At 38.1% G+C, this 24,289-nt stretch overlaps 2 protein-coding genes across 3 annotated transcripts; one reads left to right on the top strand and one right to left on the bottom strand.

Annotated features, from left to right (window-relative positions):
* Window positions 1–695: 695 nt before the first annotated feature.
* On the bottom strand, window positions 696–14,020 carry ireb2 (iron-responsive element binding protein 2). The gene is made up of 22 exons (XM_066701704.1): window positions 13,921–14,020; window positions 11,606–11,701; window positions 11,251–11,416; window positions 10,796–10,933; window positions 10,193–10,411; window positions 9,997–10,066; window positions 9,213–9,396; window positions 8,848–8,987; window positions 8,593–8,764; window positions 8,273–8,373; window positions 7,783–7,899; window positions 7,310–7,469; window positions 7,070–7,205; window positions 6,624–6,708; window positions 6,093–6,249; window positions 5,842–5,966; window positions 5,603–5,707; window positions 5,199–5,341; window positions 4,770–4,917; window positions 3,567–3,689; window positions 3,074–3,259; window positions 696–2,467 (listed from the first exon to the last, which is right to left on the bottom strand). The coding sequence occupies exons 1-22, from the start codon at window positions 13,943–13,945 to the stop codon at window positions 2,345–2,347; spliced, it is 2,919 nt and encodes a 972-aa protein (XP_066557801.1). The 5' UTR covers window positions 13,946–14,020; the 3' UTR covers window positions 696–2,344.
* A 533-nt stretch (window positions 14,021–14,553) lies between these two features.
* On the top strand, window positions 14,554–23,986 carry slc25a44a (solute carrier family 25 member 44a). Of its 2 annotated transcripts, none has more exons than XM_066701706.1 (4): window positions 14,554–14,832; window positions 18,927–19,600; window positions 19,909–20,036; window positions 20,686–23,986. In XM_066701706.1, exons 2-4 carry the CDS (start codon window positions 18,967–18,969, stop codon window positions 20,875–20,877), a joined length of 954 nt encoding a protein of 317 aa, XP_066557803.1. In that variant the 5' UTR covers window positions 14,554–14,832; window positions 18,927–18,966; the 3' UTR covers window positions 20,878–23,986. The 2 variants fall into 2 exon arrangements, with proteins under 2 accessions (XP_066557803.1, XP_066557802.1); XM_066701705.1 differs by having other exon boundaries at window positions 14,557–14,832; window positions 18,923–19,600.
* Window positions 23,987–24,289: the final 303 nt, after the last annotated feature.

Genomic DNA, 24,289 nt, shown 5'->3' with positions numbered 1-24,289 from the left:
CTAGCTGCAAGAATGACTGAACTTCAAGGGAATGAACTCGGGTCTATATACCAATATAAAACACAGGCCTAATTTTCTTTCTGAAATGGTTTAAATGATTCTGTTTAGGGAACATGGAAGAGGGGGTTCATTATGGGATTTTCCTGGAGAAATAATTTCAAAACTTTTTTGAAATGTGTCAATAATGACAGATATATCCAACCATTGAGTGTGGACAATTACTAGGGGATCCCTCTTTTTATAGTAACAGGGTAGGTAGTTAGGAGTCTATTGGTGTACTGCAGTGGTGTTGCGAATAACCAAAAGCAGCAGTTTTACTGTACTGTGACCAATCTTAGTCAGAGACCTTTTAGAATATTTTGTGTTACTTTGCAGCAGCAGGAAGGTAAAAGTAAACCTGCTTTATTAGCATCTTACCAGAAAACGGTCACTAGCCTTCTTTTGTACTTTAAATGGACTAATTTAAAAATGTAGATGAACATTACTTAATGGTTTATTTAAAAAAAAATCTCTAGGATCCATCTATGAGTATATTGGAGCTGCAACAGATCAAAGTAGTGCAGCAAGGATTACTGTCATTTATTATGTATTGATCACACTTTAGATGAACGTAAGTGTCTGACATGTCTTTGTTCTTTTAAAAGAGACAAATATTTGATTAGAGCCAAGAAAGTCACATCCACGGACACTCACAATTACATTTGATTCTTTATTAAAATTGTATTTACAATATCAGCAACAGTTAATAGTTAGAGTTTAATTTTTTTTTACAATAATATATTTTTTCTTTTATTAAGTACTTCTTGTTGGCTTGTGCTGTGTGCCCTTGTATTGCATACAATGCAATTCTAAAAACTGGAAAATGGGGATTGCTGTGAAATGGCATATTGCCAAACCCCATACAATGCTATACATAAAGCACCACACCACATACACAAAGTTTTAAAGTAGGTTTACAGTTACTTCTAGAAGTTATTATACTTGCATTGTCCTGACTTTTACATTTTTCCACAAAGGATTTACAATGGCATTCGTAACATACAGAGTTATAAAGACTTCACTGAGCACAAGAGAAACTCAATGCAGTATCATGACCACTGCACCAAAGGCAGAATGAATTTGAACACAGCCTGACTGTAGTACCGGATCAAGCACAAACAATGTGACAAAATAATAGATTAAAAATGAAGATTTTTTAGAAGCAGCATCTACATGTTATGTGTTTCTATATTTTCAAATAAGGACTGAGTATCACAGAAAGAACACATACAGACTGGAACTGCAGAGCTTGCATAACCACTGAATAATTTTAAAACACATGACGCAGCTGAGCCTCAGCAACAGGAGAAAAATCAATTTCAATTATTTATTTATCCCCCACCCAACCCAATGCAAGCATACTGAACAGCATTTTTTTAGATTCCGGCAGTCTTACAAGATGAGTGACATTTAAACACAATGTGCATTTGGGCTCAGCTGAATATTATCTGGATGGCACAGACCAAACCCTCTGAGGAAAGAGGAATTACACTGCAGTTCCACAGTGATGTGTTACAATACCCGTGTAGAGAAGCAATTTTGACTGGATTCATATAAATCCACTATTAAAAAAGAAAAATACAGCAATTCAACTATTCTATAAAGTTACAGGCCAAATTCATAAGAAACAAGGATCCACCAGGTCACTGTATTTAGACAATATTGGTGATAAATATTCAGAGGTTCCAGAAAGGTGTATTTAACAGATTACCCTTCAGAAGTTAACACCATATCATCAAATTGTCAGAAGGCAATTAACAAGGCTGATCACTAATCTGTGCGAGATAGCTCTGGTTTAATTTTACCCCTTGTTAAGCTGCTATAGTAACAGGAATCAGGCTTTCTTCACGTCCCACAGGGGCTGTACAATTTGACAAGGGAGTCAGTCAGTTGTTAGTGAAACATTTCTGTCAAGAAGTGTATAAACGGTAGTAAAAAAAAATAACTCTTCCACATTAACCAATACAAAGTATACTGGATATGTCTTAAGTGCAACAAAGGCATCTGTGAAAATGAGGAGTCTGACAAAATAAGTAAACATGGACAATGTTCAAGCTACTTCTTGATTCAAGGTGAACTCTGCACATCCTTCCTTCCGAGGTGTTAAAAGGCAGTCAAAGTGCACTACTTTTCCTTTCAGTACTATAGTGTGTACCAGTACTGTAGTATGCATGTTAATATTTCATACCATTCTTTATTTAGGCTAGATCGCAAGAACCACAATGTTAAAATATACCATAATGCTCCACTAATAATGCAGCAGGTGCTTGCGGCTGAAGAAGGCTTTCCTCTTTAAAAAGATCCATCAAGGCAAGTGCTGTAACATGTTTCGAGACACATATTTAAGGATCCCTCCTTGTTTGAAAAAAACTATATCCATTTCATTTTCAAACAGGGCAATCACTTTGAAGATCTTCCCACTGCTTGCCTATAAAGTAAAGAAAAAAAGGAAATTAAAATGTTTATGCATATAACAATACTTTTAATCCCAAGATAATTATCTCAATTTGGAGTCACTTTCATACAATTGTATGTATATTTTTGACAATGCCTTTCAGTTATATTAAAGAAACAACAAAGGCAGCATGTAAGTGTTTAATTCCGATAAATATGTTGTAACAGAATGCACAGGAACCTAACTATAGTGTTAGTTACACAACTGTGCAGCAGGCTTACACAATGAAGTGGCAGATAGGTTAGAAATGTCCTCACTGGAGTGTTATCTCCAAAGCAAAGTGATTTGTTGTTTTGAGGATTTCATCATTATTTCACAAAGTACTAAAAATAGAAAGCCAAACTGCAGGGAGGGGATTTATAGCCTTGTCCCCAAAACATGAAAGCATGCATGTTCGTATTTCTTTTTAACTACATCTTTTAATTTGAAATGTGTTCATGACCATACAGTTGCACAAACAAGGGAATGCACAAACAGTGAAAGGTAGAAATGGGAAGGGGTTTGTAGGTAGGCGTATTAGTGCTGCCCTGCCTACTGCAACATCTGTTTTGGAAACACACGCTTCAATAGATTACCTACCTTTACAGTGAGCTCCTGTCTTGGGGAGAGGACTTCTGGAATTGAAATGGAGAATTTCTCTTTTCCAGACAGGCCTAGCACATCAGCACTCTCTCCAGGCAGGAACTGAAGAGGAGCAATCCCAATGCCGACCAGATGGTTCTTATGCATCCTTTCAAAGCTCTCTGCGATGACCGCTTTCACGCCCTGAAGCAGGAAGGGACAAAACAACCCTCAGACAAAGAACACCTGCTTAGGTAAATTCTTCTGGCAACTGTACAGAGATCAGCATGGATAAACCAAGATGATTGTATTGTGGTGTACAGATACAGATCTTAGATATGAGACTTTAATAGCTTTAATTCAAACTGTGTGGAACATGGAAAAGGAATAAATGACCTTTGGAGATCAAATTGTGAGCAACTGCTGAATTCCCATATGACAGAAAGCTTGTTGGATTGGGAAGGTAACCCCCATTTATTCATACTTGAAAAGGAAGTATCAGGGAAATTACCAGTAGATAGGGTCCTTTGGCAGCCCAGTCTCGTGAGTTTCCAGAGCCATACTTCTTGCCTGCCAGAATGATGACTGGGATGCCCTCCCTCTGGTATCTTTCTGCTGCCTCAAACACATCCAGCTGCAACACAGAAAAAAAAAGTCACCACGAGCACAAGACAGGCTCTACAGAATCAACTCATTCACAACTGAAGAGAGATAAGAGGTGGGGAAAACAGCACTGATGTGGTCTATATATGGAGCTCTCACAAGCTTCAGAAGGAGATATTTTTTGTCATGCAGGTAACTAGGGATGTTAATAACTAGATGCTAGAAATAACTAATGAACATCGGGCAGAGAGGATCTCACAAGAGATTTGCCGGTTAACAGAGAAAGATATGATGTCAATAAATATTGTTGCTGGCAAAGGTTTTCGGGGCTTAATGAATTTGATGGAACCAGGATATAGCGTTCCATCGCGAGGCACAGTCACCGGCGCATAGAAAGGCGCGCCAGAGAAAATAATGCAGATCTTAAAGCACAATTGGCTACAATAGAGAAGGTGTCCCTAACTACCGACTACTGGACTGCCTTGACCGCGGAGAGTTACATCACCATCATCTGCCATTACATCAGCGATGATTGGAAGGTGAAGTCCGCAGTGCTGTTAACCAAAAGTCTGCCAGTCCGACACACAGCGGACCACCTTGCAGAAAAACTAAATGAGGCAGTGGATATATGGTGACTTACTGCCAGTCATTTAAATGTAATACTCATCCAAAGATGGGGAGTCCAATTGTTTTATGTTCTTTAAATATAGGTTAAAAACACCTTATTTTTGATTGATCTTTTGACTTAATTTCTGTTTTAAAATATAATGTTTTCATGTTTAATCCAAAAATGAGGTAAGAGCGTTGTGCTGCCGTTATCTACATGGTGTCAAATATGTCCACATCTTGTTAAAATAGAGATTTTATTTAGGAAAAAACACACATTGGAGATTTCCTGTCATAGGCAAAACCCCCCACTTTTTAATAAGATTAATTGATTGATTGATCTTTTACGATGTTGACGGTCGATTAAGGAAACGTCTTCAAATTGGCAACATTGATCTCAACACAGCCAAGGTAGCAAAATAAAAGAAATCATAAGCTGCTGCCCCTTATCTGTGATCAGAGTTTTACAAAACAAAAGCAATTGATCCCAGACACATTTGCGTACCGTCTGTCCTGAGGGGATGTGCAGCGTCTTTGGGCCTGTCTTCCCAATGAAGCGATTCTGCAGCTTGATGCTCGCGAAGGTGCCTCTCGTCATCACAGCATCATTCCCTCGGCGAGCCCCATACGAGTTAAACTCTCGAGGTGTCAAGCTGAAGGAGGATTAAACACTGAGGTTACGTAACGTCACAAACATCCATTCAATATAATATGCTACCCACTGAAACCAGTTCATTTTGGATATTCTTAACATAGGTTCAATCCTTCTTTAAGTGTTTTCAAGCTTCAATGGTGAAAGTCTATTATAGCTCCAGCTTCGGACTGACATAAATGTAGTCCAAATTACAATTAAATTGTAGTTGGCTGAAAATTATTTTGTGATATCGAACACATTTTGAGCTCAATACTATTGGCCCTGAGAAGAGACTCTTACCGTTTGGTTGTCAGGTATTTGGCAGCAGCGCTCACCCGGGCTATACTTCCGGCGGGTGAAATGTGATCGGTTGTGACCATGTCCCCCAAAAAGAGCAACGCATGGGCATTCTCGATGGACTGTGGAGGAGGTGCCTCTTTAGTCTGCAACAGAGAAAGGTTTCATTTAGAGGTTATCCCGTTTCACACGGTCAGAAGACTAAAAAGCCTCCCACTGAGGTCTCAAACATGTGACATTGTATCAATCAGCTTTTCAAATAGAAGAATAGAAAAGAATGTGTTTCAATTCCTGTCATTCATTCCAGGAGCTGAAAAATGCACATCTGTAAAAAAACAACAACTGAATACCACTGTTCTATTTCATGGACATGGAACAGATTAATTAATATTTTAACTGGAACTTACAAGTTTCTGAAAAAATGAAGGACACCGAATATATGTAGATTTGGGATCCCAAGGGAACAAGGTACATTCTGGGGCTTCAAGACTGTTCCACAATTTGTTTCCTTTCTATAAAAAAAACAAAAACAAAACAAGAACACAGCTGAAATCCAGCAGGTGTAACATACTGAAGGACAGAAGCTCTCTATTTATAATTGCTGACAATGTCTCACAGTCCATGTACAACTTAAATCCAGACTGACCTCCATTCTCTCTTTTACATCTGCGAACATGGATGGGATGATACTCTGCTCCTCAGTCTGCTGGAGCTCTTCTCTCGTGGGCCACACTTCACGAAGATACACCTCTTTACCGTCAGCAGTCACGCCTGTAGCAAAATCAGATTTCAATATTGTTAAGACTGGATACACCTCGTACTCCTGGTGCTGCATCCCGAACAGTATAAACACCACAGCTGAGGCCTGAAGTGAACCACGGTTATGGCAGTGCCTACCCAGAGGTTCTGTTTCGAAGTCGATGCCAACAGTGCCAGCGATAGCGTAAGCTACCACAAGAGGGGGGGAGGCGAGGTAGTTGGCACGCACACACTCACACAGACGGCCTTCAAAGTTTCTGTTTCCAGAGAGCACACCGCAGGCAACTAAATCTCCCTGTAAAAAGAGTGTAAAGAGGTTTGTATTATTCACCGCCTAGTCTATAACTTGGCTCTGGTTACTTTTTCCATTGATTTCTGTTGTCCCCATCTGCTGTCTAAACTAGATGTCATTTGAATTTATTTTGTTAAAAGCTGACTGGTGATCCATGAAACAAAGCTTTGCCTAAGGAATCTACAATTTCCAAAAAAACAGAACAAAATAATTGCTAGGTCTGTGGAAACATTTTCTTAAAAAAAAAAGACATGCAATGTAGACATTACACTAAACTAATGTATCCTTTCATAATTGCACCACTAAATGGAGGTCAAACCACATTACATTTACTGTAACAGGTGAGGAAAATAAAGCAAATTATATGTTAACTCTACCTGTTTAATAGCATCAACAACTGCCTCTGGAAGTGGGGCCATATTTCCCACGCAGGTGGCACACCCATAACCAATCACTTCAAACCTGTGACACAAATATCAAGGAAAGCCATGATAGACAGTACACATTTATAAAATACATTAAGTAACATTTCAGAATGTATGTCTTCATGTAATAATATGAAAAGGTCAAGAAGGTGAACATGAAATGTTTAGAGAATCAAACTAAGTTCGATATTAATGACCATTGAAATATAGAAAAATATTCTTTATAGTTTCCAGTTCTTTATTGCCATTTATCCCCAGTTCATCTGCCTATAAGAGAAAGGGGAGCCACTTGAGAAATGTGAAAAATTATATTTTTAATCCAAAGAGCTTAATCTATGTATATACATCTTGAGAATTCACATATTTTTGAATAATTACCCTCAGCAGGCAATACATACCCAAGCACACTGAGGTAAGGTAATACACCACTTGCACTAAGGTAGTGAGTCACCATTCCACTCCCAGGTGCCAAGCTTGTCCTTATGTAAGGTTTAACGGTCAGGCCGGCCTCCACTGCCTTTTTCGCAAGCAGCCCTAGAGCACATAGACTGCCATTAAACTCTGCACATCAGAATTTTAAATCTCACTCCTTAAGTTAAGAGGTTTGTGAACAAGAAACTCTGCACTACGACACGTACCTGCCGCCAGCATGACAGAGGGGTTGCAATTGTTTGTGCAGCTGATCACAGCAGCAATAACAACAGAGCCATGAGCAAGCTTGTACTCTGTTCCTTCATGAAGGAAGGGCATCACAGTCTCCTGTTTTTCACAGGGAATGTGGAAGCCTTTAAAGCTCACCTACAACACAAAGGAAAAAGTTTAATTGCAAATCGGGTATCAAAGTAAATGTTTCTCAATTAAATACTGAAGTGTACCAGTCCACTACAATGGGGTTGTAGTTATATTGCATTTTTCTACAGAAGAAACAAGGAACTCAGCTGCAGTAGGCTTTAAAACAAAGGTGCTTTGCAAATTCATTCTTTTCAGATATCCGGAGCAGATATACATTACCAAAGGCAACAGAATGGGGTGTGAACATCTTCCCTAACAACAAACAAAACAAAGAATTCTGAACTGAAATAGAACTACATCCATCAAGCCAATGACTTACCTTCTCGTTTAGACAGTTTAAAAAATCTTTCTTCATGTTGGAAACAGCCACCCTGTCCTGCGGTCGCTTGGGGCCACTCACATGGGGAATGATGGAACTTAGGTTTATTTCTATTACCTGAGGTAACATCGGAAAAAAAAATGGTAAAAGGCTTTGCAGTTGTTTGTTTGAGTAAAACATTACTTTTCTGGGGAATGTATAAGTAAAGGGATCTAATATCCTTATCAGTCTCATATTACAGTTACAATACAATACTAGTTTAATTGTAGGTTACTGTGCCCAGTATATTTTCCCCAGGATGCCAGTTATGTTTTGGGTTATTCAAAATATGGATCTATTAGTGGCCATGATGTCAGCATAACACAATAATTGTCTTTAAGTTAATGTAATTCTACACAGGGATACTATTATCTAGAAGATGCATCAAGAAAACCAAGTCGAAAGAGAAATCTTACAAAACATTGTGATAAGTGAAAAAGCAAAACCTCACCTCAGAATACTGTGGATCTTCTGACGGGTCCTGATAGTTTCTAAACAGTTTCACAGCTTTGAGGTAAGCTTCCATTATGTCAAGTTTCTCTTCACTAAATTCTAAAAAATAAAAAATAAACAGAGAAGCTTTGTTTCACAGCACAGTTAAAACCAAAGTCAATCGACAAAAATGTGCCTTGTATAAATACCGGAATAAAAATAAAAATTAACCATTAATTATGAGTACACAACATATCTGTAGTCAAGCTGCAGAAACATGAATTTAATCATTGTTTTTTTAATAAAGAAAAAGAAAAGCGTCAGTTGACATGTTCTTACTTGTTTGTTTCAAGTGCTTAAGTGTTACATCATCGACAGGGAAAAAGCTCACAGTGGCGTTGTACTCTGGGCACATGTTGGCAATTGTAGTCCGGTCTGCAGCAGACAGCTGACAGACCCCTGGCCCAAAGAACTCCACGAATCTACCAGCAATACCAGCCTGTCGAAGGTGCTGCAAATGACAAGAGTTTGTGAATGAGAGATGAAGAGTTTAAAAGTACACAGACCACTACAACATGTTATGTATTCCCATACCTTTGTAATACCAAGGACAATGTCTATGGACGTAGCCAACATGTTAATGGATCCAACAAGCTTGCACCCGACCACCTGGGGTAAAGTCAAAGAGATCGGCTGGCCCAGCATAACAGCTTCCGATTCAATACCACCCACCCCTGAAACAGATGCACAATGAGAGACACTTATTTACTGCCTAAAAAGGATGATAATATTGGTATAATTCTTAATTGCAAATATACCACAAAATGATAAATAATTCCTTCTACATATGCAGTGTACAAAATTAATACCTTTTATAATTTTAAGATAGACATGGAAAATTATATCAGACAGCATAAAATCCATGTTCATTATAACAAAATAAATGAAATATAGCTTACCCCAGCCCAAAATCCCCAGCCCATTAATCATGGTGGTGTGCGAGTCTGTACCAACCACGCTGTCAGGGTAGAGAAAGCCAACATCGTCACGCACCACACTTGACAGGTACTCCAAGTTCACTTGGTGGATGGCTCCTGCATCCGGGGGGACTACATTCACATTTGTAAATGCTTTTGAGCACCACTGGAAAAACAAAAACAAAAATGACTGATGGAATTAAAACACTCAAAAATCACGTTTAACTTGGCTACCTGCAAGAAATGTCATTGCCAAAGGATTACTGTAAATCAATTATTTGAAAGCCTTTATCATTAATCTGTCATATGTAGAATTTTGACTTAAAATTCATTTAGTTTTGTTTTGTATTCTGGTTGAGTAGCAGCAGAGGTTTTAAAATAATCTCTGTCTTAAGAGCCTGCAGTGCAACTAATTAAAGAAAATGAATTAGCTATCGACACTTGTGGAGGCTACTAGCCAGAATCATGTCCTCCACACGGTATTAAACTACAATTTATGTTTTATCTGTACACTTCTTTGAAGTCTATGCTTGTCCATACATATATGGCAGGCAATCTTCTATACTTTATTAATAGAAAGACTGCAGGCCAATTTAATTACTTTTATTAAAAGGTTCCATGAACTGTAAAAGGGGTGAAATGGACAAACATGTTCATATATAATGTAAAGATATATAATAAATAAATGCAAGTTTTTATAGAATTTGCCCAGATAACCTCCTGACTTGGGAAGAAGCAAATAAGTTTCGATACTCAGACAACATACCTTAAAGAACTGCAGCCTCTCCTTATTTCTGTTCAGCTCCACTTCTTGATTCTTCAAGGTGGTTTCTGGACTGTTAAGATAAACAGAAATTAAACTACCACTTTAGATCTAATATTGTTTTTTTTTTTTTTTTTTTTTAGGCACAGTTTAGTTTATTATCAAAACCATCAACACAAAAAAAAAACATAAATCATACTCAGAAACAGGCTGTAGATGAAAGGGACAGAGGATTGGTGTGTTTTCGATCTGGACAGCAGTCGATTTTCCTGAGGTAGCGGTGCCTTCATTACAGGACCCTCTGCAGCCCCTCTGCCCTCCACACTGGGCACCCCGGGGCTGAGGCTTGGCAGGAGAGGACCTGGCAGCTGCTCCCTGACCTTCCCCTCCACCTGGGTTTGGCGAGTTCTGAATTGCACTGCAATAACAGAACACATTTACTTCACAGAAGACGCCCTTGCAAACTGCAGTACATAAGACTACATTAAACATATAGGAGGTTACTGAGAAGCATACCAAACCCACACTGTTAACGGGATCTGTTATGCTTATATATGATTTGCAAATACTGCAGACATTACCAGATGGAACTGAAATTACCATCAGGACATAACAGTGTTATTTGTTAAAGTTACTATAGGTTTTGTTAAGGGTATGTGAAGCCTGTTCAGCTGGGTAATACACTAAAAATACGAAAATTAAAGTTGCAAAGAGTAATGTACAGCTCAAAACAATGGTGTTATAATGTATTTTTAACAACCGCAGAAAATAATCAGGAAGTTAAACTGCAAAGCAAAAGTACCATTTGCTGAAGTCGATCTGTAATGAATGGTCTACGATGAGATCAGTGTGACACAGAGGGTTAACCTGCTCTGGATCACCTCCTTGTTTATTCACTGCGTCTCTCATTGCAGCTAAATCCACCATAGCTGGAATACCCCTGTAAGGACAAAAACACAATGAATACATACAAAAAAGTTTAAACAAATTGTATCCAGGTAGCTGCATAATATAGACCATATCCTGGCGGGGGGGGTGTCACAAATAAGCCTGCTGTGAGTCATAGGAGAACATAATCACAGCCAGTCATTATTGACAAACAAGATCATTACCACATATTTCAGAAAAAGGTCACAGTATTGTCAAGGTAGCCTAGCCATGAATCCTTAGGGTGAAAACAGCAGATGTATCAACAGGTGACTGGTACTGCAGACACAGCCTGAGTTTCTTTTAGGAAGTGTGGAGCCTTGAACTCACGTGAAGTCCTGGAGGAGGACCCGCGCAGGGGAGAATGGCACTTCAACACTGCTCTGCTGCTGGCACCAGTCCAGGATGTTCAAGACATCCTCCTTTTTCACGTAAAAGCCATCGCACTTGCGGACTGCAGCTTCCAGCAAGACACGGATTGAAAAAGGCAACGCATCTGTGTTGATAGAAAACGATGACAATTAAACCATTACACTACACTTCAGTTTAAAAGGATTCTTTATTTTTATTTAGTTACAGCTGACCTGCATTTAATGACAAATAGCAATTAAGCCAATAGCAATCTGAAACGGAGGGCCAAAGCATGATTTTTTTTTTTTTTTTTTTTTTGCATTTGTGTACTTACCATATCTTGGGTCATTGAGTTTCTGAAGGTTAAAAAAATGTCTGTCTTTGGAACTAACATTTTTCAAGGTGTCGATCAGATTTTGGTAAGGGTGGTCTGAAAAATATAATGGTTTTCGTTAGAAACTCCCTCCTTTTTAAGTGTGCCTCTACATTTACTTATACAGTCAGGAATAGCTCCTAAAATGCCCATATGAAGACCATTGCTATTGAGAGCAATATCAACATGGTTTTGTTTATAATTTGATTATTAAACACGTCACAGGTGGGGTGACAGCATGTGCTAGAATCAAGAATGTCCTTAATTCACATAGCTAAAAAAACTGATTTAAGTATTATTGGCTTGCCTGTCAACTCCAGCATAAGACATTACCGGGCAATGTTGTTCAGTCTTAATGAAATGTGTTTAATCTTTAACCTTAAGTTTTACCTGTAAAGCTATGTGCTCACACTACAAGCCCTGAGAGTGATTTGGCCTTTCTATCTGACCTGCCTGAACTCTTTTGAAGTGGGAGCAATGCAAAACTGCATGGTGTGCTCATTAAGTTCATTTTAGGCTGTACAGAAATATCTGAACAGATTACAATGCAGCAGTTTCTTAAATCGGCACTGCACCAATGTTTTAAAATGATTCCCAGATTCCACAGGCATGCCTTTCTCAAGTATAAGAACTTGAATGGATCTTGATAGAACTAGCATGCCTTTGATTTTACGGATCAAATTAATGTATGGTCTCGGGGGGGTCAGTCATTGAAAACAACTAGAGAAATTAGTTTTGGTTCAAAGCTTGCACACCAGTTTTTGATCATACAGCACCTGCATTTTTCAAGTTGCATAAACAAAGATTATTTTTTAGCCAACATCAACTGCATTTCCTTCCTGTTTAAGCTATATACTGCCTTCTTCACCTTTTTTGATGACCAATGTAAATCTAATTTCTTTACATGCTAATTAAATTATAATTAAACCAATAAAACATGAAGGCTTCAAAACACAACAATAAAAAATGTCATGCTCAAGCACATTAGTAGTGCATTCCTGTGCTCATTATGTGCTATTATCCCATTACTGTAATTAGCTCCAAATGCATGTACACTTCATAACTAAACACTATTATGGTTTTAGTATTTTCTAAATTTAGAGGAATACCATTTAAATTGAATTAAATAAAGTAAATTGTTTAAATAACCATGCTCCCATAAAAAAAAAAAAAACTAGTAATAGCTGGATATCATTTTTAAATACACAATTAGAAACGTACAATGCTGTGACTTTAATAAGATTCAAATCAAATTGTGTATGATTGTGTGTATAATTGTATATATAATATACACACACCTATAATTTAATTTTAAAATCTAAGTAACTGGTGATAGAGGCCTATTTGGATGTTTGTATCAGTCTACATATTGACTGAACAATTTTATGAAAAGGGATAAATAACCATTAAAGACGAATTATGTATTAATATATATATATATATTCAAAAAACTTTTACTGGAAGATGAATTTCTTTAAATATATATGATGCAGAAGGAAAATGGCATAAAGGTATTTTGGGGGAACGCCTAGGGATTCTTACGTGTAGATCCACCCTCTCTTTATCTTCCCCATCCAACACACCGCACACAGCCAGTGGCATGGGCTGATAACTGTGGAATTGCATTCTCTCGAAGTGTCTTACAATACAACGTCAAAAATACTCCCATGGATTACAGTATATATTTGGTTATATATGTACCATTTAGATTGGTTCACTAATGACAAAACAGGCAACCCCATGAGAATTAATTGAATGACTGAAACGTCAAAAAACAAACAAACAAACTATAGACACTGAGTCGGCCTTATTTCTTTGTAAATAAAGAGAAACCTCCTGACACGTTGATACTGACAGCTTGAAAAGAGCCGTGGCCTGGAAAGAAAGGACCCCTCATCATTTCATGAAACTCCGGACGTGTTAACATTTGGCCACCTCAGAGTTACACTTAACACGAGTCTAAAGGTGCCTCGGTCATAAACCACCTTTATTGACAACTTCATTGGGTCCTAAAGGACATAAATAACAGCTTTATTTCCGCTTGGCGAGTTAAAACACTGGCAACGGTAGCCTATCGTACCTGCTAGAAGATGAAAGTACGAGAAATCGCATGTCTGTAAACAATAAATAAAAAGGCGAAAGTCTAGCTTAGTTACTATATGTAAGGGTCATCCGATTATCACGGATATCGCAAGGCGTCAGTCGAGGTGCTGTGCTAGTTAGTGCATGCTGCTGGTTTTGTGTTTTTGTTATGTCGTTGTGCTCAGTTCCCTTACCTTGAGCTGCGGCAGCGAGCGCCATGACGGGGTCTGTAACACACACGATCTCCTCCGCGGCGCGGCGCGGCACGCCTCCCCGCCGCCCGTCCAATCGCGCAGGGCGCCGCCCACTCGGCCGCCGGCCAACCGCGGCAGAGGTGCAGTTTTGTAACGCGAACGAATCACATGTCCCTTCCAGGCCGCCGTCATGTGCGGAATAGTTTTGACCCTAGAAAATGGCAGATTTGTTTTTTTCCCGGTGACTGATTTGCCTTTGGTGTTGTTGCCGACTAATACATGTTGAATACACTAGAATCCACCTACCAAGTTCATTTTAAGCCGTTGTTCAGATTTGCCACGCTGAGGTTCAAGATTTCATAATAGCAACACTATGCCTGAGAGACACAGAAAAGCATTGCAAAATAGTAGTTATCTGCCTGCAAATAACATTAAATAATGTTAGAAAAATACGTGTTATTAGTAATAGTGGGTAAAGTGGCAGTACTAACTATATTGTGTGATTTGTGAAATGTCTTAACAGCAAGAAAACATGAACCCAGCCACTCAACCTTACCACATGACACAACACACATTAAAACTAAGCGTCATGTGACACACAATGATTATCTGGGAAAGTCAGGTTAATGTATGCAAATAACAGCGTATTGCGATTTTACCATTTGAATGAATATGCAGCATTGGGGAAGGGCTGACCTTTCACCTTTTGTGGTGTGTCCTTATCACTGGACTCGCATTGGCGACTGAAACGGCATGACATTTACAGAACAGACTGTAGAAATATACGAGTAGGCCGGAAATTAAAATACGGTCTTTGATGCATAATATTTTCATTTGTTATATAAAGATTTGCGTTTATCTTGTTTATAGCAGTATAGCGGTGAACATGGATTTTTAAAGAAGATAACTACGGTAAGCAAAAACACGTTTTGTATTGTTATGAACAGAGGTCGGCGGTGTGTTCAGCACTGTAGAGACATGCACTACATCCGTGTGTTTTCTCACACACGCAACTCAGTCCATTTTGTGAAATTGTGCGGATGCGTGCATGTGGAAATATCTCAAGTGCAATTGTTTTAAAAGCTCAAGCAATGATTAAAGGAAGGACACATTTGACTGGTTTGGGGCAGGTTTCATTCCGGTTGCTCGGTCGATACAATGTATCGCCATGGCCTTAGATTTAAATTAAATAACCACAATGTCACGTTTACTATAGAAAACAAGACCATTAATTTGTGGTTTGTGATGCAGTTCAGTGTCTTATTGAAATTATGAATGTGATTAATGGTATACGCATTCTGAATCCCTTAATTACTGCCACATTATGTATGCATTTATATACAGAGAGGCGGGTATCCTCACCTGTAAAGCATTGATACATTTTACAATACTACATCGACATAACAAATTGGGAAGCTTGTGCATCACCAATCTATATCATTTAGGCTATTTAACAGGTTGATGACAAACAAGTGTAAGAGGAATGTTTTGCCTTTTTTAAATGTATTTTCCATCTAAATCCATTTAGGTATTAAGAGTATTTTACATCTAGTCCAGTTGAAATGCTTTTTAAAAATGATTATCATAAAGTTTCTTTACCTTTCTTTTAAACTTACTATTAAAGAATGAAAGAAAATGTAAAGTGCACTTACTCGGAACACCTGCCACATCTTAACTCTCCTGTTTGCATGATAAGCAATGACATTCAAGTATTTTTCATAATGTGAATTTCTATTTATAATCTACAACTTTTTCCATTCTAATTTTTCTAAATGATTATGGCTATTATGTTTAGATGTTATATACAAACTTAATTATCACGACATCACCAGTTTTGGCATATGCTGCTGTGTACAGGCTTTGACTTATTAAAAGGCAGCCCATGTAGAGGTCTAACTTAGACAGTAATACACATTTACACTCAAAAGAGGAAATGACGTAAACTGTAGATACCCATATACACCATCTACACTGTTCTACTTCCAAAATGGTCTGTAAGAAACACCATTTCACATTCTTCTTTCCAAGTAATAAAATTACCCTTGCATTTGGCTATGCAGCATTGATTGTAACATGCATTATTGTGACTCAACATGACAGACTAGAATTTATTATTATAATCCAGCAATGATATAGTCTAACCTTTGTGCCTGGTCGAAGTGTCCTGTGGCACAGATGTATTGTCTGATGATTTACACTCATGTAAATCCTTAACCCATTAAGGATCACTCATAGAAATACACATTAGAAAAAAACCTAAACTTTATATTCTGATATCAGGCATAAAACATAACTACTTTTCTCCCTTCAATTGGACCTTTAATTTTAAGAACTTCTAGTATTGATCAGCAGCTATATTGGACTTATCCAAATTAATTCCTACGGGGCCTGTGCATCTGCCTTTCTGTCTGTATCTTGAGGAGTCTGTAGCAGACATATACTCAGTATTCAAAACATTTGATTTCCCTGCCTTGACACTTTCAGAGAATAAACATGGCTATATTGATAACGAACCTTCCTGATGTTTTTGAGAGTCGGATACAGAAGTGGTGAGGTGGAAATGTACCAGAGGGTTTGACATATTTACTCATTAGCTATATTGTTTATTATTCAGTAGCAAATATGCAAAACTAACATATTACAAGCATGTCAAGTTTGGCCCAAGAATGTCACTTTTAACTGACATCATTGCGAACATTGTGTTTTCATTTAAGTCTTCTAAGTATGCATATATAAAATGTTTCAAAATAAGTAAAGCTTTAACATAGGTTAGCTATCAGTAAAAAAATAGGGCACGGGTAAGAGGGTTTGTAAAGAAAGAAACCAAGTGCTTAACTTGATCTTTAATCCTTGTATCTTGTCAATGGATATGCAAATCCTAAACTTTCCTCTATGAAGTATTTAAAAAAAAAATAAACACCCCACTGATACATTCCTTCAATCTGTGGTCTAGTCCTTAGATTTTCATACAGGAGCACTCTTTTGGTAGTGATGGTTGTCCCCTCTCCTCTTTTGCAGAGACTGTTCTAGTGAAAACATACAAAGCTCTGGGGCTTTCACGTATTTTCTCATTAGCTATATTGTTTATTAATCAGTAGCAAATATAATCGGTTAGTTTTGCATATTAATCAGTATTTAATGCATATACATTGATTCTTCCTAATTATTTCCATAACTAGACTTTTCTTTGTTCGCTTTGGAGGTCTTGACCTATAAATAATCACACCTATTGTTGCTCGGCTCAGATCCTTCACTGAGTCGGGGGATCCTCCGTATCTCCGTCACCTGTTTCTCCATATTATTTTATTACCATTATACAATAAACATCTTATTCATTCACCATGGTCCTGTGGGTTCCTTACACATCATATTTCTTACATGGTTGAGCTGCCAGTGAATGGTAGAACAACAATTTTAAAAGAATGATGGGTACAAATTGTTTGGTTTATATATTTTTTCCTGTCAAAACATTGCAAATGTGCCAAAACACTTGTTATCCAGCCATGTCACTGCAGTCACCCCTTCAGAAGAGCAGTAATCATATGCTCCATGATTGTGCTGTGACAAGTCCATCCTCCATTAAGGTTGTGTGAGAATTTCTAATACTGATCAGCAACTATTTTGAAGTTAGCCAAATTCAATTAATTTGAATTATACAGGGCCTGTCTATCTGCCTTTCTTTCAGTCTATTGAGCAGTCTGTAGCAGACAGAGACACTCAGTTCTCAAAACATCTGATTTTATCTTGCCTTGTCACTTTCAGAGGATGAGGAAAAAATTGTTACATTGATAACTAACCCTCCTGTTGTTTATGAGAGTTGTCCACAAGGTTACATACGTGGTGAGGAGGAATTGTACCAAAGGGTATGATATCTTTACTCTATAGCTATATTGTTGATTGTTCAGTAGCCAGTATAATATGTTAGAACATAAAAACATAAGAGTTTACAAATGTGAGGAGGCCATTCAACCCATTATGCTCGTTTGGAGTAACTTGCATATTAATTAATAATTCTTTCAATTATTCCCATGTATGGACTTTTTCTTTGTTTGGTTTCGAGGTCTCAACCTATAATTGGCCGCACTCTTTTCTCGGGGCTCAGAACCTTGAGTCCGGGGATCCTCTGCATCTGTCACCTGTTTCTCTGTATTATTTAATTACCATTATATAATAAACATTTTATTGAGTGATTGTGAATTCCTTGCAAATTGGATCTCTTACAGTTGCTCCACGTACAGTTTGACCTTACAGTGCCAATGCATCGGATACCCAGGTTAGCATGCAGTGTCTGAATCGGGTCAAAGCTTGTAAAGTGGGTGGGTTCAGGCTCTGCAACTGTCCTGCAAACGATGGTGACTACTTTAGCTCCCATCAACAAATCCTATTCAGTCTCTGTCAATGACACATTGAAAAAGGTGGAGCTCCCTCGGTACAACAAAGTCCTGAATGATGCCAGTTCCCCTTAAGGTTGTGGCTCTTCTATTAGGAGACCACTTGAACAGCTTGTACCCCCATTTGTCTGGGTTGTTGGCTTTACCCACACCCTACACACATCACACACGGGTATCGGTAACCTACATTTACCATAAATGAAACATTAAAAAAAAACATATTTGCCTTTAATATTTAATATTTAATATTAATATATTTTAGGGTGTCTTGCATAAGAAACTGCAAAGTAATGGACCCATACTTACAGAAAAATACTTGTAAAAACACAAACTTTTTTTTTGTGTGAATACTGACTTCCTGAAATTACTGTTTTGACATGTGCTGCTCCTAAATGCAGAACCAAACGATTCCAAGTTCCTTACTGCATTTTAAAGTCACTGTTAGGAACAATGTTCAGTCCCCCCCGAAAATGTAAGAACATGCAGACAACTCCCATTTGCAATGAGTAAGTCATATGTCATTCTCTGAAATGCTGCCCTATTTGTCTGTATGACAACCAGTCTCTGATTTGCCCCGATATCAAGTTTGATTAGCTTCCTCTCTTCCTCAGGCAGCTGGAAACCAATCTGATGACGGGAGCTGTGGGGGAGAACGATGCAGGAGAAGCGCAACATTCAGATCATAGAATGGGAGGACCTGGACAAGAGGAAGTTCTACTCCTTCGGGGTGTTCATGACCATGACGATCCGGGCGACCGTGTACCCCGCCACGCTCATCCGCACGCGACTGCAAGTGCAGAAAGGGAAGTCCCTCTACAGCGGCACGTTCGACGCCTTCTTTAAAATCCTGAGAGCTGAGGGCGTCCGCGGACTCTACAGGGGATTCCTGGTGAACACATTCACTTTGATCTCGGGGCAGGGATACATCACCACATATGAGCTTGTCAGGAAATACGTGTCCACCTACTCGGAGAACAATACCTTGAAGTCGCTGGTAGCCGGAGGGTCTGCCTCCCTGGTGGCTCAAAGCATCACGGTTCCCATTGACATCGTCTCGCAGCACCTCATGATGCAAGGCCAAGGAGACAACATGGGCCGCTTCAAAATCAAGTCCAAAACAGTGGTGTTGGCTACTAAGCACAAGGTGACTTTTGGCCAGACCAGAGATATCATAGTTCAGATTTTTGCAGCTGATGGTTTCCGTGGATTTTACAGGGGCTACGTTGCCTCCCTCTTAACGTACATCCCAAACAGTGCAGTTTGGTGGCCTTTTTATCATTTCTATGCAGGTAAAGTTCAATGGGAAAGTATTCTTTCTTTTGCAAAGCCTTCACTGGAACAACTCCGTGGGCCAAAATTTCTCTCTTTTCTGTATTTGCATGTATACATATTAACCTGGGTTTATAACGTTTTGCTGGTAAAAAGACATAAAATCACTTAACAGCTTTATGTAACAGCCTTAATCTGTTTTCCCTTCAAATAGGCAGGCAGTCCCTAATACGTTTCAATCCTCTGAATGTGTTTTACAAGATATTGTAATGTGTGTAAGAATGAGACACTATTTAACATTAAGGTTTTACATCTCCCTTCTTCACAGAACAGTTATCTAAATGGGCACCCAGTGAATGCCCACACCTGCTCCTTCAAGCCATGGCTGGGCCTTTGGCAGCTGCTACAGCCTCCACTGTCACCAACCCTATGGATGTAGTCCGGGCCAGAGTGCAGGTAACTGCAAATAACTTTACATCTCGCTTTGTAAAGGTGAAGTTTAAAGCTCGCTGACCAGTTTACAAATAGACAACTTGCACAATGGCATTGCTATTAGAATAGGATGTTTTGCATATCTAATTTGTACTCGTTTGTAGCAAAGGCAGAAAAAGTTAATGTATTTTTTCCAATTCTTGCTTTAACTGGTAATTTTTGCATAGTTGGGAATGCAATGTTTGAAATGCCTGTGATTTTTCTATGCTATAAATACAGGAGATCCTATATACAGGGGAGAGACACCTGAGAGAGGGAGGGAGACTATACAGGTTCTGCAAGTTTTTGTTTTTGTTGCAGTAAGCAATGCTAAAGGGGGTTGTAATAAATTACTTGAAATCTGAACAATACCACCTTTCTGAGACACCAGTTTTAACATGCATCTACAGTTGATCTGGCACAGATTAATAAGGAAGCAGTTGTAGGTTATTAAAGTCATCTGGTAAATTAACACCACAATCCAACATAAAAGATACAAAAAATAGTTCTTGCATTATTTTTTGTCTGGTATATGAACTTTACCAAATCTTCCTAAATGTCTACCAGAGAGAAAGTATATGGTGAATTGTTTTCTGGAGATTAATGGTTTTTTTTTTTTCTAACTTTTCTAAAGGTGGAAGGCAAGTCTTCAGTGATTGAGACTTTTAAACAGCTCCTGGCTGAGGAGGGCTTCTGGGGAATGACTAAGGGGCTGTCTGCCCGCATCATCTCCTCCACACCCACGGCCATTGTGATGGTGGTGGGCTATGAAACCCTGAAGAAGCTGAGCCTGCGACCAGAGCTGGTGGATTCCAGGCACTGGTAGAGAAACTGGAGGCAGCCCTCATCCTCAAAGCCAGTTCTCCCTCTGCACAAGCAGTTTTTGTTGTTTTGGTTTTTCGTTTCATGTTTCTGGGCCTTTAAACTTTTTTGCCTTGTGAAGTTATTTGCAGGAGGGAGATATTTTTATCATGGTAACCAGGTGTGGTGGCAGGTGCCTCAGTTTTCCCAGTTCAGCTAGATTTTAAATATTTTTTCCAGAAGACTTCTGTAAGAGCTGCCTGCCATGACCATTTATTTCCATAAAACAAATTGATTATTTATTTTATTAAAAACAAAGGACAAAAACATGTTCCTTTTAAACTGTTTAACAAAAATACCATTTAATTGTGTGTACATGTTTAGATCATCTTGTAATGGAATTCACTTAATTCTCAAACATTTCCAAAATACTGTGGGAGTAATTATTTACTTAATTATAAAATATGTAAAATACAACTTTTAAATTATTCTTCTGATCAGAAAGGTTACGGTGCATTTGAGGAAATAAAGGTTCCAATTTATATAGACCTACTTAACGTTTAGAATTTACCATAAAAACGAGTTTGTAAAATCTTTTCTGCTTACACTAAATACCATCAAATCAACACTCACACTTTAGGGTCATATGGCCCTAAACAGAGATGCGGCCGCAACTGTGAACTGCGCAAGACTCGTGGGCTTTTTGATTGAAGAGCAGATTGACACATTCACATTGCTAAACAGGAAAAGAAAACTCTGACCATAATTGTGGTGTTGTAAGCAAGTTTTAAAATTGTTAATAAAAAAAGTGGTTTTAACAGCAATCTGGAATGGAGGTGGCCTATGGTAGCAAGACCAGTCTTCAGTGATGCCTTTTTAATGCAGTGAGCCAGTTTGACATGATCCATATTTTTAGAAGCAGGGCGCCTTTCCCGTATTCAAGCCTCATTATTCCAAGGACGCATACGAGAGCCTGATTGAAGCAAGCTAGTAGAGAATGGTGAACAGGTGTGACTTTCTCCCATGTCTCTGTTCAGCAGATTAGAGTACAACTGTTGCATTATAATCATGTCAGTTAAAAGTGACATTCTTGGGCCAAACTTGACATCATTGTGAACATTGTGCTTCATTTAAGTTGTCTAAGTATGTATATATAATATGTTTCTAAGTAAGTAACGCTTTAACATAGGTCAGCTATCAGCACTCCTGCCATACTAAATCAATGAATGATGTAAAAAGACAGGGCACGGGTAAGAGGGTTTTTAAAGAAAGCAACCAAGTGCTTAACTTGATCTTTACTCCTTGCATCTTGTCAATGGTTATGCAAATCCTAAACTTTTATCTATGAAGTATTAAAAAACACAACACAACACCCCACTGGTACATTCCTTTCAATCTGTGGTCTAGTCCTTAGATTTTTATACAGGTGCGCACTTTCAGTAGTGATGGTTGTCCCCTCTCCTCTTTTGCAGAGACTGTTCTAGTGAAATCATACAAAGCTCTGGGGCTTTCACAATTCTCTTCCTGTTGTGCTAGTAAACCAAATTGAAAAGCACAATGGAAATCAAGAGCATTACAGTATTAGCTATCCTTCTGGGATCTGGTGACAGTTGAAAGATAAAATGTAGCAGAAACATCATCAACATTTGTTGTTGTTCATACTACTTAGCTTTCTTATTAGTTAAAAACAAATACTTCATACTCTCAAGCAGTTTTAATTTTCATTGGGATTGCTGGAAAGGACATTGAACATGAGCCTTGATTATCTAAAAAGCATCTTAAATCGCAGCCTTGTTAGATATAAGGGGATAATTAGTGTGGGTTAATTCAGTACTGATTGATCAATGTAAACTGAGCCAGCTTGGTTGACTTACCTTCAGTCATACATCTTCATTAATGTTTGTTAAAACTGGGCATTACAAATTATTTAATATCCATGCTTTGGTTTTGCAATATTCTTTAACCTCAGGACCATTCCTCCCCTGCCATGACCTCAAACATCCAAAACTATGAAGACAAAAGTGGCTTAAAACCCCTCCCCAGCTCCCTTATCCCTCTGGGTGGAAAGGACACTGATACCTAATACCACATCTCAGTACATAATTAACAGGACAATTTCTTAAAACTCAAGGGAAGAAAAAAAAAAAAAATCTTTATACTTGTCTTCCACCAAATATACAGTTCTATAACAACATAATTAAAAGGAGGAATAACTACACAAGTACAATTAATACCTGGTCTCAAGTAGGGCAGGATAATTTAAACATATGACTTACATATGTTTAAATCATTTTCTTTCGCTTCAAGTTTAAACTCCTTACCATCATCACTATGCTATGTAGCACACCAGTATATTTGACAGGAACTGGAGATTGCCATATACCTATAAAATGACCTACAGAGGCAGCACTCGGGCAACAACCCCTTGTTTCCCTTGCCAAAACCTGTAGTATCCAATTTGTGATTTGCCTTTCATCTCCAAATATATGCTGTAGCCAGACTAGGTGTTAAATATGGGAAGAAGCACAAACCCTAATATGTGATACTATATTTAATTTTTTTGTTTTTTGTTTATTGGTTCGTTTCAGTTTTTGTGTGTAGCAATTCAAAATCCATAACTTTAGTAGACTCCTTAAACATATAATGTTCTTCTGCTGAACTGGAAACAGAACCTGCATCTGAATTAATTTCCATTGTTAGAAAAAATACACTCAGTACATAGGTTTAAACTGTTCCTGTGTCACATTACATTAACTGTGCTGCGATCTATACTGTCCACAAGGTGGTGCACTGGATTGCTGTGAGGTGGCTAGTTGTACTTTTAATATTAACATGCTCTTGAGTTGTGTTAGAAACCAGATATAATAGTCTCAGTGCAATAACGTGTTTCATCCGTTTCCCCCTCAAGTCTTTATATACTTTACTACATGCACTTTGTGATTATAATTTTTTTTCCCCAGTGGTAGTATTTCCAAAGGTCCATGGCTGGAGTTCATATGTTCTACTTCCTAAAGTCATGCTAATATTTGTTAAGGAACTACCATAATTACCTTGCAATGTGTGTGACATTATATTCAATATCCTCTACAACACTTTTGTCATTATTACATTCTAATAAAACTGTCAAAACAAAATCCTGTTGCAGTGTGTTGCCAAATAAACAATAAAGAAAGGTTTTATATCAGTTAAATAAAATTATATGTAATGGGAAAGAAGGCATGAATAATTTCAATTGAAAATGCACAAATCTTCTCTCCAATTATAATTATTGCTAATGCATACAAAGTTAAGTGTACCATGGTATTGTACGTAATAAAAAAACTAAATCACATGGAATCTTGTTTCCAAATCTCTAATTTGTCATGTAAATTTACAGACCAAACAGAAATAACGAAACATATTTACAGAGAAGAATGAGAAATTGCACTTCAAACACT

The sequence above is a fragment of the Amia ocellicauda genome, chromosome 4 (assembly GCF_036373705.1).
Source record: "Amia ocellicauda isolate fAmiCal2 chromosome 4, fAmiCal2.hap1, whole genome shotgun sequence".
NCBI lineage: Eukaryota > Metazoa > Chordata > Actinopteri > Amiiformes > Amiidae > Amia > Amia ocellicauda.
This window is presented reverse-complemented; position numbering and strand designations above follow the sequence as displayed.

Bases quoted from the DNA above. Each gene is read 5' to 3' on its own strand.
- ireb2 (XM_066701704.1), bottom strand. From the start codon at position 13,945: ATGGCGCTCGCTGCCGCAGCTCAAG. The intron at 8,988-9,212 runs GTAAGCTATATT...CATCTGTTTCAG, and splicing joins GCTGGGGATTTTGGGCTGGG to GGGTGGGTGGTATTGAATCG. The intron at 6,250-6,623 runs GTAGAGTTAACA...CTCTTTTTACAG, and splicing joins TTGTTGATGCTATTAAACAG to GGAGATTTAGTTGCCTGCGG.
- slc25a44a (XM_066701706.1), top strand. From the start codon at position 18,967: ATGCAGGAGAAGCGCAACATTCAGATCATAGAATGGGAGGACCTGGAC. The intron at 19,601-19,908 runs GTAAAGTTCAAT...CCTTCTTCACAG, and splicing joins TTTTTATCATTTCTATGCAG to AACAGTTATCTAAATGGGCA. The intron at 20,037-20,685 runs GTAACTGCAAAT...ACTTTTCTAAAG, and splicing joins TAGTCCGGGCCAGAGTGCAG to GTGGAAGGCAAGTCTTCAGT.